Raw genomic sequence first — 12231 nt, 5'->3', positions numbered from 1 at the left:
TCTCTTTTCAGATTTTTCACATTCTAAATACAGTATAGTTTAAAAAATATATTTAAATAATGAATTATTGTTAGGTGGTGTATTTTTAGTAATGTTACCTGTTTGGAAGCTGCTTGCATCTGTGGCATTTTTGGAGAGTTTTTAAAAGCCAACAGAGTGCTTCTGATTTTATAAACTGTTTCATAGACGTTGATCAGCATCTCACAAGGTTCATACCTGTCTCAATAAAGATAAATAGATAGACTGCTAACACTGTTCATTGTTATCATTCCACAAATGATAATTCATAATGAGGGACATATACACATTGGTATTCTGTTCAGTATTTATTTGCAGCTTTTAAATAAAAGTACTCAGTTGTGGATTTTAACTGACCTGTCCTCCCAGCAGGCCTCATTCTGCAGCCCAGTGTGTTTCAGAAGAGCAGCCAGACAGCAGCGGCAGACAATCAGCAACAGACAATCCCCCGGGGAGCCTCCATTCTCCCATTCTGCTGTCAGGCAAAACAAAACAGATAAATTACAACAAAGTCACCAACAGAAAAGCACGCACAGAACCTGTTGTGGATGTAACAGATTTTCAGATCAGGCAGTTATACCATTGTTCTAATAATACCAACATTCAGACACAGTGCTAACAAACAGGCTTACAAGCACCTTTGCTGTGAGCATACTCCTCCATCTTCCACCACAAAATGCCTGCACGTCCTAGGGTAGATCCCAGGGCTAGCTCCAGTAAAGTCCTGTTCTCCTCAGTCAGAGACAGCTCTGCTTGTCTGGCGTCGCTGGTGCCCAGCAGTACGACCTCAGTCAGCCATGCCATGGTAGATTCTGCAGGAGAAAACTGACTATAAATAAAAACTATATACCACATTAGCATTTATGCAGATTACATTCTCAGTTGTATTTAAACCATGATGTCTTTAATTTAGAGAAGTCTCTTAGTGAATCTCTCTATCCTGATTATGTAAGAACCTCATAACATGAGACAAGCTGGACCAGTTCACCGTTTTCTCTCATTTGTGAAGTACCAAAACAACTGTCAACATTCATCTTCACTCTTTAGTTCTCTCACTGAAAACTGATCATAAGAACATTCATTTAAAATAAAACTGTTCGCTGTTGTTTCAAATCTGGAGAGCAGGTGGTGTGTTTTCCTACCCAGCTGTTCAAAGTCCATCTCGAGACCGTTCCGAAAGAGGACATTTGATAGCCACATCTCTGACATTTTCTCCTGGAGCGAAGGCGGCGGGCCTTGCAGCATACCGCCAAGGCAGCGGCCAACTGCCAACGCAACAGATCGTTCCAGATCCAATATCCAAACCCATCTGCACTCCTCCTCCTGTTGCTTTCCAAGGTTTTCTTCACTTTTATCTAGGATAAATCACAATCCCTTGTCATTTTTAACTACTTTATACGTTCTGCTGTAACTCCGATAATACAGGCACTGTAATAATGTAATTTTAAGATAAATCTAATTGTTGCTGCACTGACCAGAGGTTTTCTGAGCCTCTACTCCCAGTTCTTGTTCCTCCAGGAGGACTGTCTCAGGCAGCAAACTGTTGAAATCATTGAGGTGCTCCAACAAAGACAGTAAATGGCTCAGAAGAGGCTGAACTGTGTCCAGAGGCAGCAGCAGCAAGGAGTACATTACCTGACACAGCAGGCTGCCAGCTACTGAATTGTACAACACCACTGGGACCAAAGGAAAAAGAAATGGATCAGAGTCAGTAATACAATCAAAATAAATTAAAGATTGCAGATAAACTACAGATATTAATCAATCAATCAATCAATCAATCAATCTTTATTCCAGACCAAAAGGTCCATAAAAAAGGTAAGAAAAAAAAGATAAATAGGAGAAAAATAATAAAATAAACATAACATTCACTGAGTCACAAATAAATGATGACACCAATGTTTCCACAATCTTGAGAAAAATCTCACTGTACTAAAAACAGGATTTACTAAAATTGCAATTATATTATTGCATGACACAGATAATCTACACATACATCTATACATGAGATTCCTGAGCACAGCTGCACATGTGGGAACATCATTATGTACAAACATATGGCTAGCACTGCTCCATCTAGGCACTCTGAGTAGGAGCCTCATGCCGTCATTGTAGGCCACATAAAGTTTCTGCAGGCTACTTTTGTTGTATCTTCGCCACAGATGGGCCGTGTAAAGTGAAGTGCAAAAAGCTTTAAAAAGAGCTATCTTCACAGAGGATGAACACATACTAAACTTTCTGACCAAAGTATTAGCTTGTGCATATATCATACAATACTGCCTACGAATGTCACAATCATCAGACAGGTCATCAGTTATGTAATGTCCCAAATATTTAATTTCATTGCATCTGTTGAGGACAATGCCAGATAAAGAGAAGTCAGGGGTTATCAGATGCTTATCTGCCCTACTTCTAACAATCATAACATTGCTTTTCTTAGCATTATATTTGATGTCAAAGTCACAACCATATTGGGAACAGACCCTTAATAGTTGTTGAAGGCCAGCACTATATGGACTTAAGATTACCAAGTCATCTGCATACATTAGGTGATTGATTATGCGGTCACCAACTATACAGCCTGTTTTACAACAATTCAGGCGCGTTGATAGTTCATCCATGTAGATGTTAAAAAGGTAAGGGGACAGTAAACTTCCCTGCCTTACTCCGTTACCAACTTTAAACGAATCAGACATTGTGTTGGCCCATTTTACAAACATTGATTGTTGACCATACCAGTAGACCAGAATTCTAATTAGATATTTGGGTACACCTCTGCTTTCTAACTTGCCGAACAGTTTTTGGTGATTCACACGGTCAAATGCTTTAGAGGCATCAATAAAACACATAAATACTGTAGTGTTGTGCAAATTATACAAGTCTAAAATCTCCTGTAGTGCAAAAATACACATGTCTGTGCCATGTTTGGGTTTAAAACCGAATTGATTATCGGAGGTCAAGAGAAACTCTTCCAGCCTATTTAAAAGGACTCTTTCTAAAACTTTCGACAGACTACTAGCTAAAGCTATGGGTCGATAATTCTCCAAAGAGCTAATCTTACCTGCTTTATCTTTAATAATTGGTACCAAAATGACAGATAACATTGAAATAGGTAACAGACCATGTACTAGACAGCCAGTGAAACACATAGAAAGTAATGCGCAAAGTTTCTTACTTGCATTTTTCAAATGCTCGGAGGAAATGTTATCCATCCCACAGGCCTTGTTGTCTTTCAGTGTCACAATTGCATGATATATTTCTTGTGGGGATACGTTCACATTCTCATTACTGTGAATACTTTTCATTTCAAAAGTGTCACTTTTGACACAATTAAACAGTGCACTGTAGTGCTCCTTCCATAACTGAGTGATTTCTTTTACACCACTAACACCGTCAATAGTAGCTGGAAGTGATGTTTTGCAGTTATTTACTTTCTTTATTTCTTTCCAAAAGTCCTTAACATTATTATTTCCTAACTTTCTAGCAAGAGAGTCAGACCTCATAGTATTTTCATTTCTCCTTATAAATCTTAAAACATATTTAAAATTAGCATTTGCTTGTTTTTTGTATTCAAACAAGGGGCCATGTCTCTGTTTACCTGAATCAACCCATGCTTTAAGAGCCCTTCTGGCCTCTGCATGATGTTCTCTTACATAGTCGTTCCAGCCTGGCTTGGTGCTATGTGAGCTGGTTTTATGCAGTGGCTTGCTTGAGGTAAGGAGGGACTTCACAACATTCTCATACAAGGTACATAACTCAATACCATGTTGGGGGTCTTTACAATTCATATCACGGCACGAGATTGCTCCCTTTGGCAAGTATATATTGCTAAACATGTTGTTCGTTCGATAACAATAATCTGATAGATCTTTGTCAGTCAAGTTATCCCATGCTATTTTTCCTATGCTTGTATTATAGTCTGCAAGCAGAACAGAAGGTATGGAATTCATGGTTACACATAAGGAAAATGGTATATGATCACTGGTGGCAAATTCATAGTTGACACGAATGCCCTGGATGGAGTCATGAGCATCAGCTGTACAGATACAATGATCTAACCATGAGGTTGTATGCCATGCATCACTAATATAGGTATAACTGTCATTAGGCAAAAGCACCTTACTAGAAAGAATTAAGCCATTGTTGAGACAGAATTGCATTAAATGCTTAGCAAATATAGAATGATTATCTGTGACATCTGCATTTAAATCCCCCACAATAAAAAAACAAGTAGATGGATTATCTTGTATAAAAGACATAATAAAAGACAGTCTATTAAGAAATTCATCTTCGTTTTGAAGACATTCATAAGGTGTGTATATGTTCAGAACAATAAAGTTTTTATCTCCACAGGTGAGCTTAAGTCCAATGGCCCAATCCACATCCAATCTAATCACATTAACCAGCTGATCATATTTTTTGTGCCACAATATTGCAACACCACCGGCTATCCTTCCCCGAATTAAGATATCTGTGTACATGTCTTTTAAAAATTGTTGCTAGGAGGTTTATGCATGAATGAGATAAAATAAACTCACTATTCAGAACTGACTGATGCAACTTATGTATGTACATAAAATAATGATCCTATACATTAAAACAGTTAAGAGTCCCAAATGTTGACAAAAATGATTAATTTTAAACAAAAATAAAATCTACAGGTACACAGACAAGTAAAAATATTTTTTTTCTAGAAAATCTGTTTGCATTTTGAGAATAACAATAGTAGTATCATCTAATCATAGGAGTTTCATAGAAACAAAACTATGCAAACCAACAAAGAGATTAAGCCATAAAAAAACACATTTGATAGAAGTCAATATTCTTACTGTGCAGTTTTTTAATTATTTGTTTGTCCGGGGAACTCTCCTTCAGAAGCTTTGTTGACCTCCTGAGTGTCTCAGCAGCGCAGGGCAGCAACAGGTAAAGATGCTCCCAAAGCAATGTCACGCTGCCAACATCCTACAAATCAGCAAAAAAAAATGGAAACATGAACTTAACTAAAACAATCAGGAGCTTAAAAAGTTTTGTTTGAAATGACCAGAGCAAAATCAAAATTATTAAATAAACAAATTTAAAACAAGATATGTTTACCACCGTGCAGTTCAGGCAGTTGTTTCTGAAAACTGCTAATTTTATGTAATATTCATAATTCACATTGTTTTGCTGACTGTCTCTTTACCTCAGGGCTGGAGTGAATGTAGCAGTGGGCGAGCAGGTGTTTGTGGAGTCCAGACAGCAGCTGATGAAAGTGAGAAGGAGGATCCGTTTGTCCCTGATGGCCAGCACAGAGCTGTTTATCACTGTTTTTCTCCAATTCCCCAAACTGCTGCTCCTGTACGAGGACACACAGAGCGGCCAAAGGCCAAGAATCAAAAAGCACAAGAGAGGTTTCATGAAAAGGGATGATTATGATAAAACAAAAACTATCCATTTAATTGATTTATGAAGGGATATATAAGAATTGTAAACAAAGTAACTTATAAAAACAACTAAGCTACATTTAACTGAATTAGCACATTACAGATTATGTCAAACTTTACCCATGATGTTATGTTGTCATATTAGTACATTTACATAACTTAGCTTTACTAACTAGTTTTTTATTAAAATTATTTATTACTTTATTTTTATTTATTTTCACAATCTCAAAGAGTATTTCCTGATTCTAACCACTTAAATTTGACAGAGAAAAGAATTGCATTTATTCAAAGAGACTGCACATAAATATAAACGTGAAGCCCTCTGTTTCATACCGTGTAAAAGCCTATACTAAGCAGAAGTGTCCTCAGCAGCACCTCCGCTAAGTGCAGAGGGTCGTAGGCCTCCACAGAGCTGGATGAAGAAGGTGGGCGGGCTGACATGACAGGTGTCAGGGGAGGTCCGAGGGCTGCCACCTCACCAAAGTTGCTGTAACCCAGCAGAGAAGCGACGTGGCTCTGGTCTTGAAGGCTGCTGAGGACCATGTCTAACTGCAGACGCTTTGAGAGATAGAAGGAAAAAAAAATTGCAGAAAAGTAACAGCTTTCACAGTTACATGTTTTCGCAACATTCGAGCAGCCTTTCACACATTTTTTTTTTTTTTTTAATCCCAGCAACACTTCAATTTGGTGCAGCGATTTGAAGTTCTCCAGCGCTATCCAACCATTGTTAAACCAGCTAATTGTGACCAGTCTGGAAAAGAGACAAGCAGCTGAGACAAGAACTACCTTCCAAATGCAGTTTAAACACCTTGACCTCCATGTATTTTACAGAAACAACACGTGGTGCAAGGAACATACTGAAATAATGCATTTGTTCGTTACGAGCAGCACTGGTGTAAAGTTAACCTACATACCTGCCCGTTTGAGAGGACATTTAAACTCTGGGGACCCTGAGGAAGGAGAGAGAGCAGCAGTTCGGTTCTTTCCCTGAGAGGAGGCAGTAGCAGGGAGGCACCAATAGACAGAGTGTTTAAAACTGCCTGAAGATCGCCGGAAAAGAAAAAGACACAAAAGATCAACTGTTGGTGAGAATTGTAAATGGTGCATAAATTACACAGCAGTGAAAGATTTTAACTATTTAAAATATTTTTTGAGTTCTGTAAGTTGCAAGTTAATACGCTTACATGCACCCTTTCTTCGTCTTTTTACAAGATATCCAAACACTTTATCTATCAGTGGCCTCAATGATTTAGTCTCATCTGTACATTTACATAGTACTTAACACTATGAGCTGAACCAACACCTATCCTTTTTTATATATAAACTATTATATTGAGTGTAATTTAGATAGTTTACTTGTTGTATGGAGTCTGGCATGTTGGTGTCAATCAGCCTGAAAAGCAGGTTTCTCAGGGGCCTGCCCTGAGCACCTAAAACTATAGCACCCGTGCCCCCGGCATGGGCCAAAGACAAGTGGATGGACAGCAGCTTCATGCACAGCAAAAGGAAATGATGGTGGTCCCTGAGGAGCAGATATAAAGAGGGTTGAAAGAGTGCATTAAAAAAACGGAAAGCAAGGAAATTTGTCACTGGTGAAGAAGTTACTGTATGTTGTGCTGACAGAAAGAAGTTAATGTCATACCTCTTAGATAAAAATGGAGCGGGAGGTGTGTCGTTACTGATGCCATCACAGTATCTCTCTAGGAAGTTGCGCAAGTAGGTGAATGTGCTCTCCTCCAAGTCGACACAAAAGGGCCTGTGCCATGCAACCAGTTGTCTGGGTAAAGAAGCACAGATGTGTAAAAACTTAAAAAGAATCCTGTGAATCCACATACATGTAGAGCATAAAACAAACTCTGTTTTTCCCCGTCTGAAGACAACATTTCAAAATAACAAGCAGTACGACGCTGTGCTCATTAGGCAGAAAACTGGAAAGAAAGCTATGAGTGTTTACCTGTCAGTAGGAACTGCAGTCCAAGCCAGACTGTGAGAAGTGCCAGCTGTGATTTGCTGGATGGAGACACCCTCTAAGCCGAGCACTTTCTTGGGTTTGGTAATAGGTGTAGAAGTGTGACCTTGCCCACACTGGCCCATCGTGTTGTTACCCCATGCATACACTTCATTCTCTGACGACAGCAGAAAATTGTGTAATTTAGCAAAAGCAAAATATAAATTTCTTTGTACATGTGAAAAAAAATCAAAAGAACACAATCAAATCTGAAGATTGTGTACCATGTGACAGAGCCAGACAGTGACTGTCCCCACATGAGATATCGATAATCTTGGTGACACTCAGGTCTTCTATGAACCTGGGTCTCAGTGAAGTTGTCTCTGAGGAGCCACATCCCAAACATGAACCACAGCCCCAAGCAAACACCTAATAAAGCACAGGTGAACAAAAACGTATAAATTATTTTTTTTAAAAGCAACTATGTGGTCATTTTCTATTTTTTATTTCCTTGTGCACTGGCCGATCTGATTGGGAAATCTTCCAAAAAAATATATTATCCAAAGACATTTTAGAAATAGATCAAGGCAAAGACCTTTTTTCACATTTCTTTGTGATTTTTTTTGTCAGAATATAAGTACATTTTATTAAAAGGCGTTCATATAACAAATATGTACCATTTTAACTCGATTCGATTTGAAATAAGTCAGTCTGACAGCAAAAATTCATCCCAAGGTCAAACCACGAATCTAACCTGTCCAGCAGAGGTAAGAGCCAGAGATGACTGGCTGCCAGCACACACTTTCCTGATGATAAATCCATGCAGGGCCTCAACGACCTTGGGGCGATAGACACGATTGGTGTCTCCGTGACCTAGTTTACCTGCAAAGATGAGTCACATCACATTTTTTTTCACGATAGCTCAAGACATTTCTACAACAGGACAAAATGTACATTATTATAAAACTGCTCATTGGATGAAAGTACATTATTTTCATGGAGTTCCAGCTCATGGTGTTTTTATTTTGTAGAGAAGTAAGTATGTTTCCAAATCCACCAGTTTATAAAGATTTTTTCTAGATGTTTTTAGCATTTGCCGACCCACCGTTGTCTCCTCCTCCAAAGGACCACACAGTGCGCCCATCCTGCGCCACAGCAATGGTGTGGGAGCTGCCACAGGCCACCTGCCCCACACCACTGATATCCTTCACTAGTGTGGGCAAGTTTCGACTCTGACTGTCACTTTGACCTGCAGCAGGTGAAAACAGGAAACAGCTGGATGGTTTGCTTCGATAGTTTCTCTCCAGAATTGCATCACACAGGTAAAGCAAAATCAGAACAAAAGTGTGTACCAAGCCTGCCAAAGTCCCCCTCTCCCCAGGTATAAAGCTCTCCATCGTTAGTCACAGCAGCACTGTGTCTGTAGCCAGCAGACACACACACAACAACCTGCGAGAGATAACATGTAAAAAAAAAAAAGATATGCAACAACACAAGCACAAGATTTCTAAAGCTACATTTTGTTATTATATTCCTTCAGAAAAACCTGCATTTAGACAAACTTACTTTCCCCAATAATGGTCCTTGTATGATTTTGGGGTATTTCTGAGTAGCGCTGTTGCCATGACCCAGTTTCCCATATTCACCATCACCCCAGCTGAACACCTAAAATGTTTTGGGTTTCTTGTTATTCAAATAATATGTAAAAAGGTACTTAAAAACAAACAGTATTAAAACATATTCAGAGGAAATGGAATTATGGTAAAGAGCTGTGGTGCAACTGAGCTTAAATGCATTAAATAAAAAGAACAGAACTATAAAGTCATATATATAAATATGTCCTACATGTCAGTTCTACTTCTCACCTCTCCCTCCACTGTGATAGCCAGAGTGTGCCCATCAGAGCCCTTGGAGGACGACACTTTCTTCATGTTCCTGTGCGGCTCAAGCACAAGTTTCTTGGGCATGGACTGATTGTTGGAGTCCCCCAGACCCAGACGGCCGTAGCTGCCTTTCCCACAGGCTTTCACTGAACCATCTGCAGACACTGAGAAGGTGCAGTACTGACCTGCCTCAATCTGCAAGAAGCCCCCCCCCCAAAATATAATATAAGATGTTAAAGAATATTTCAGGCAATAAGAAGATCATTTACAGAATAAATATTGTGTAATTCCAAAAAACTGCTTATATTTTAGGTTAGTCTTTATTTTACGTTCTTACAGTTTAGGTTTAATATCTTTAAAATATAGACCCACAATAAGGTCTTTGAGTACTGCATCAAAGCCAAACAGAAAAATGTCATCATATGATAACAAATGAGTACTTGACATTTATCCTTTTTTAAAGTTCTTGAGCAAAGTAGAGTCTCAAAATCTGTACTGAAGTTCAGGAAAGGAATCTTTCTTACACATTACCCATGGTTTTTTCTGGAAGTGAAGTTTTTACAGACATTTTTATATCCACTGGCAATATCTGGGCCAGTCCCTGAGTGCTTAGTTTCCCAAGCTAGTGGGTATCAGTAGCACACTATGTTGTCCTTTTTATAAAAAACAGAGTTCATTACGATTAATGCTGCATCTGAATTTCTACAGATTATTGCTATGTTGATTCCTGCAAAATCATTTTTAACTCCTCTGTTGACTTTTTTTGTAAGGCCATGTTGCAAATATAAAGTACATGAACTCATGTGACCAAGAACTGATTGTTCTGACATCTGTAGGTCATTTTGTGTCTACAATCATGCACCAAGCCTAAATAGTAAATACAGATGCTCTCAGTTGTTTGCTTTAAAGGTCAAACTTTTCCTAACGGGTATGTCCGTAACTATAGATATATGACTTTTCTGGCAGCAAAGTCCTTTTCCTATCTTAATTCATATTTTCGTAGGTTTGTTTTGGATTCATCATAAGTAGTATTACTCTACTCACCAAGTTAGAAAAATAGCAATTACTAAGCTAAGTTTTGAATCATGTGACATTTTAGAAAAATTGCTCTGTGGTTAATAACACAGACGGATTTGTTGTCAACAAGAATTCTAGTGTTTCGAAAATGAATTTGATCACATACAAGATTTAGGACAGACATTAAGACAAGCAGTGGGGCAAAAAAGGTATTAACAAAAAAAAAATTACAATAATAATTTTCTTCCTATATTGGAAAATCAGTGCCGCCTGTAACAGCTGCGTGAATAAATGCTTCAATAAAAACACTAAACATGTCATTTCAAAAACTATGAAACCAATGATGCGCGATAATCTTGTCTTTTTGGTCAAACATACCATTTGGGCATCACTGAATCCTTGAGTCAGTTTTGGAAGCAGGATTTTCTCCAGAGTTCCCTCTGCCAGCTGATGACTGCTGTTGCTGCCCCAAACATACACCATTACAGCATCATTTTCTGTACCAGGAGCAGCTACGTCCGTGCTGCAGGAGCACAGGCAGCTGGACGCCAAGTTACAAATCTGTTCAATTAGAAGACACTCAGTTTTTTATTTGTAAAATACAAGCTTTAGGTAAACCAAAGCATTATTAGTATGCATATATATTTGCTTCGAACTATCTCTTACCTCCTCAAATAAACAGAGAGCTGCCTGGGAGAGTTGACAGAGACCGTCTGTGCCCTTTGTAAGCACCTGAGTGTTGACAGCATCACCACGGAAACCCTAGGAATATTCATTTATGTTAATCCTCTGCTATCACTATAAACAAAGACTTGTTATGTGCGAAAATTGTGTGGGTTTGGACTTACACCAAAGACATCTAAAATATTTATAGTTTACTCTTTCAGGTGCTCATTATTTCAACGCCAGGGGTGTATATATAAAAACAAGAAAGTTTCAATCCTCAGAAATGCCGACTTGTTGCTGCACGATCAAGCAGTGGAATGAAGAAAAAAAAAAAAAAAAGGGAACAACATTGCTGTGAATCAACTAGTTAGTGGAAGAAGCAGCAACTTGCGTTTCACTTTTCTCTTTCATCAAAAGCAAATCCAAAATGTGTTTCAAAGTTGTGCCAGTATTAACAAGTGTTTCTTAGCTCATATAGAAGAGTAAAATCAATATACACTAATAAAAGCACCAAGCTGTGACATCTCAGCATCAAGCCCAACATATAGCATGTGCCGTACATTAAAGACGCTGCCATAAGTCATCTCTGGTTGTCATTTGGACAGAAATAATGAAAAGCCAATTAAAATGGCTATCTTGAGAAGACAGGGAGACAGGCTTAGACTTAATCCTTATTTCCAAACTAATGCTTCGCTACAAACTTCAGTTGTGACTCTTCATGTAATCAGTGACCTGCAAGAGTCAAAACCTTTGTTCCTGTGAGTAAAAACCAAAACAATGAATTCAACGTTTCGTCTGTATCATTTTTATTTTGTACTTTAGTGTTTTGTAGTGAGTAGAAAAAAGAAAAGGTATACTGTGTATAAGTTTGGGCTTGAGGTACAATACAGTTCTCTCACATTCTTGTGAACTTGACTGTCAGACAACAAATTTTACAAAACTAGAAGATTTTAGAGCAAAGTGTAAAACATCTTAGACGAAAAACAAAAATACTCTTCGATTGCTACCAAAGATCAAATATGATGCAAGTTATCACACTGCTGTCATACGTAATATATATTTAGAACAAACCACTACCTTTAATGTACTGCACATAGTTGTGTATTATACTATATATAATAATATAATCCTCTCCCTGGGCTGCCACCTTATCGTGGTGGAGGGGTTTGAGTGTCCCAATGATCCTAGGAGCTATGCTGTCAGGGGCTTCATGCCCCTAGTAGGGTCACCCAAGGCAGACAGGTCCTAGGTGAGGGGCCAGACGAAGTGCAGCCCA

General features: G+C 38.5%; 1 protein-coding gene across 7 annotated transcripts in view; it reads right to left on the bottom strand.

The window, feature by feature from the left end:
* LOC108230994 (probable E3 ubiquitin-protein ligase HERC1) overlaps positions 1 to 12231 on the bottom strand; it is a 45337-nt gene that overhangs the window by 25708 nt on the left and 7398 nt on the right. For 6 of the 7 annotated variants that reach the window (XM_017407699.3, XM_017407695.3, XM_017407698.3 and 3 more), the window contains exons 3-22: positions 10956 to 11051; positions 10668 to 10850; positions 9255 to 9467; positions 8956 to 9054; positions 8742 to 8838; positions 8495 to 8638; positions 8144 to 8271; positions 7674 to 7818; positions 7396 to 7567; positions 7084 to 7218; positions 6798 to 6963; positions 6356 to 6481; positions 5775 to 5999; positions 5201 to 5353; positions 4848 to 4980; positions 1494 to 1694; positions 1161 to 1373; positions 657 to 830; positions 376 to 493; positions 99 to 216 (exon numbers count right to left, since the gene is read on the bottom strand). In XM_017407699.3, the coding sequence (XP_017263188.1) occupies positions 99 to 216; positions 376 to 493; positions 657 to 830; positions 1161 to 1373; positions 1494 to 1694; positions 4848 to 4980; positions 5201 to 5353; positions 5775 to 5999; positions 6356 to 6481; positions 6798 to 6963; positions 7084 to 7218; positions 7396 to 7567; positions 7674 to 7818; positions 8144 to 8271; positions 8495 to 8638; positions 8742 to 8838; positions 8956 to 9054; positions 9255 to 9467; positions 10668 to 10850; positions 10956 to 11051 (3039 nt within the window). The remainder of the gene's footprint in view (positions 1 to 98; positions 217 to 375; positions 494 to 656; positions 831 to 1160; positions 1374 to 1493; positions 1695 to 4847; positions 4981 to 5200; positions 5354 to 5774; positions 6000 to 6355; positions 6482 to 6797; positions 6964 to 7083; positions 7219 to 7395; positions 7568 to 7673; positions 7819 to 8143; positions 8272 to 8494; positions 8639 to 8741; positions 8839 to 8955; positions 9055 to 9254; positions 9468 to 10667; positions 10851 to 10955; positions 11052 to 12231) is intronic. The other variant, XM_017407696.3, reaches the window with a different exon arrangement.

The sequence above is a fragment of the Kryptolebias marmoratus genome, linkage group LG14 (assembly GCF_001649575.2).
Source record: "Kryptolebias marmoratus isolate JLee-2015 linkage group LG14, ASM164957v2, whole genome shotgun sequence".
Classification (NCBI taxonomy): Eukaryota; Metazoa; Chordata; class Actinopteri; order Cyprinodontiformes; family Rivulidae; genus Kryptolebias; species Kryptolebias marmoratus.
The sequence above is the reverse complement of the archived record's forward strand: the minus strand, read 5'-3'. Positions and strand labels throughout refer to the sequence as shown.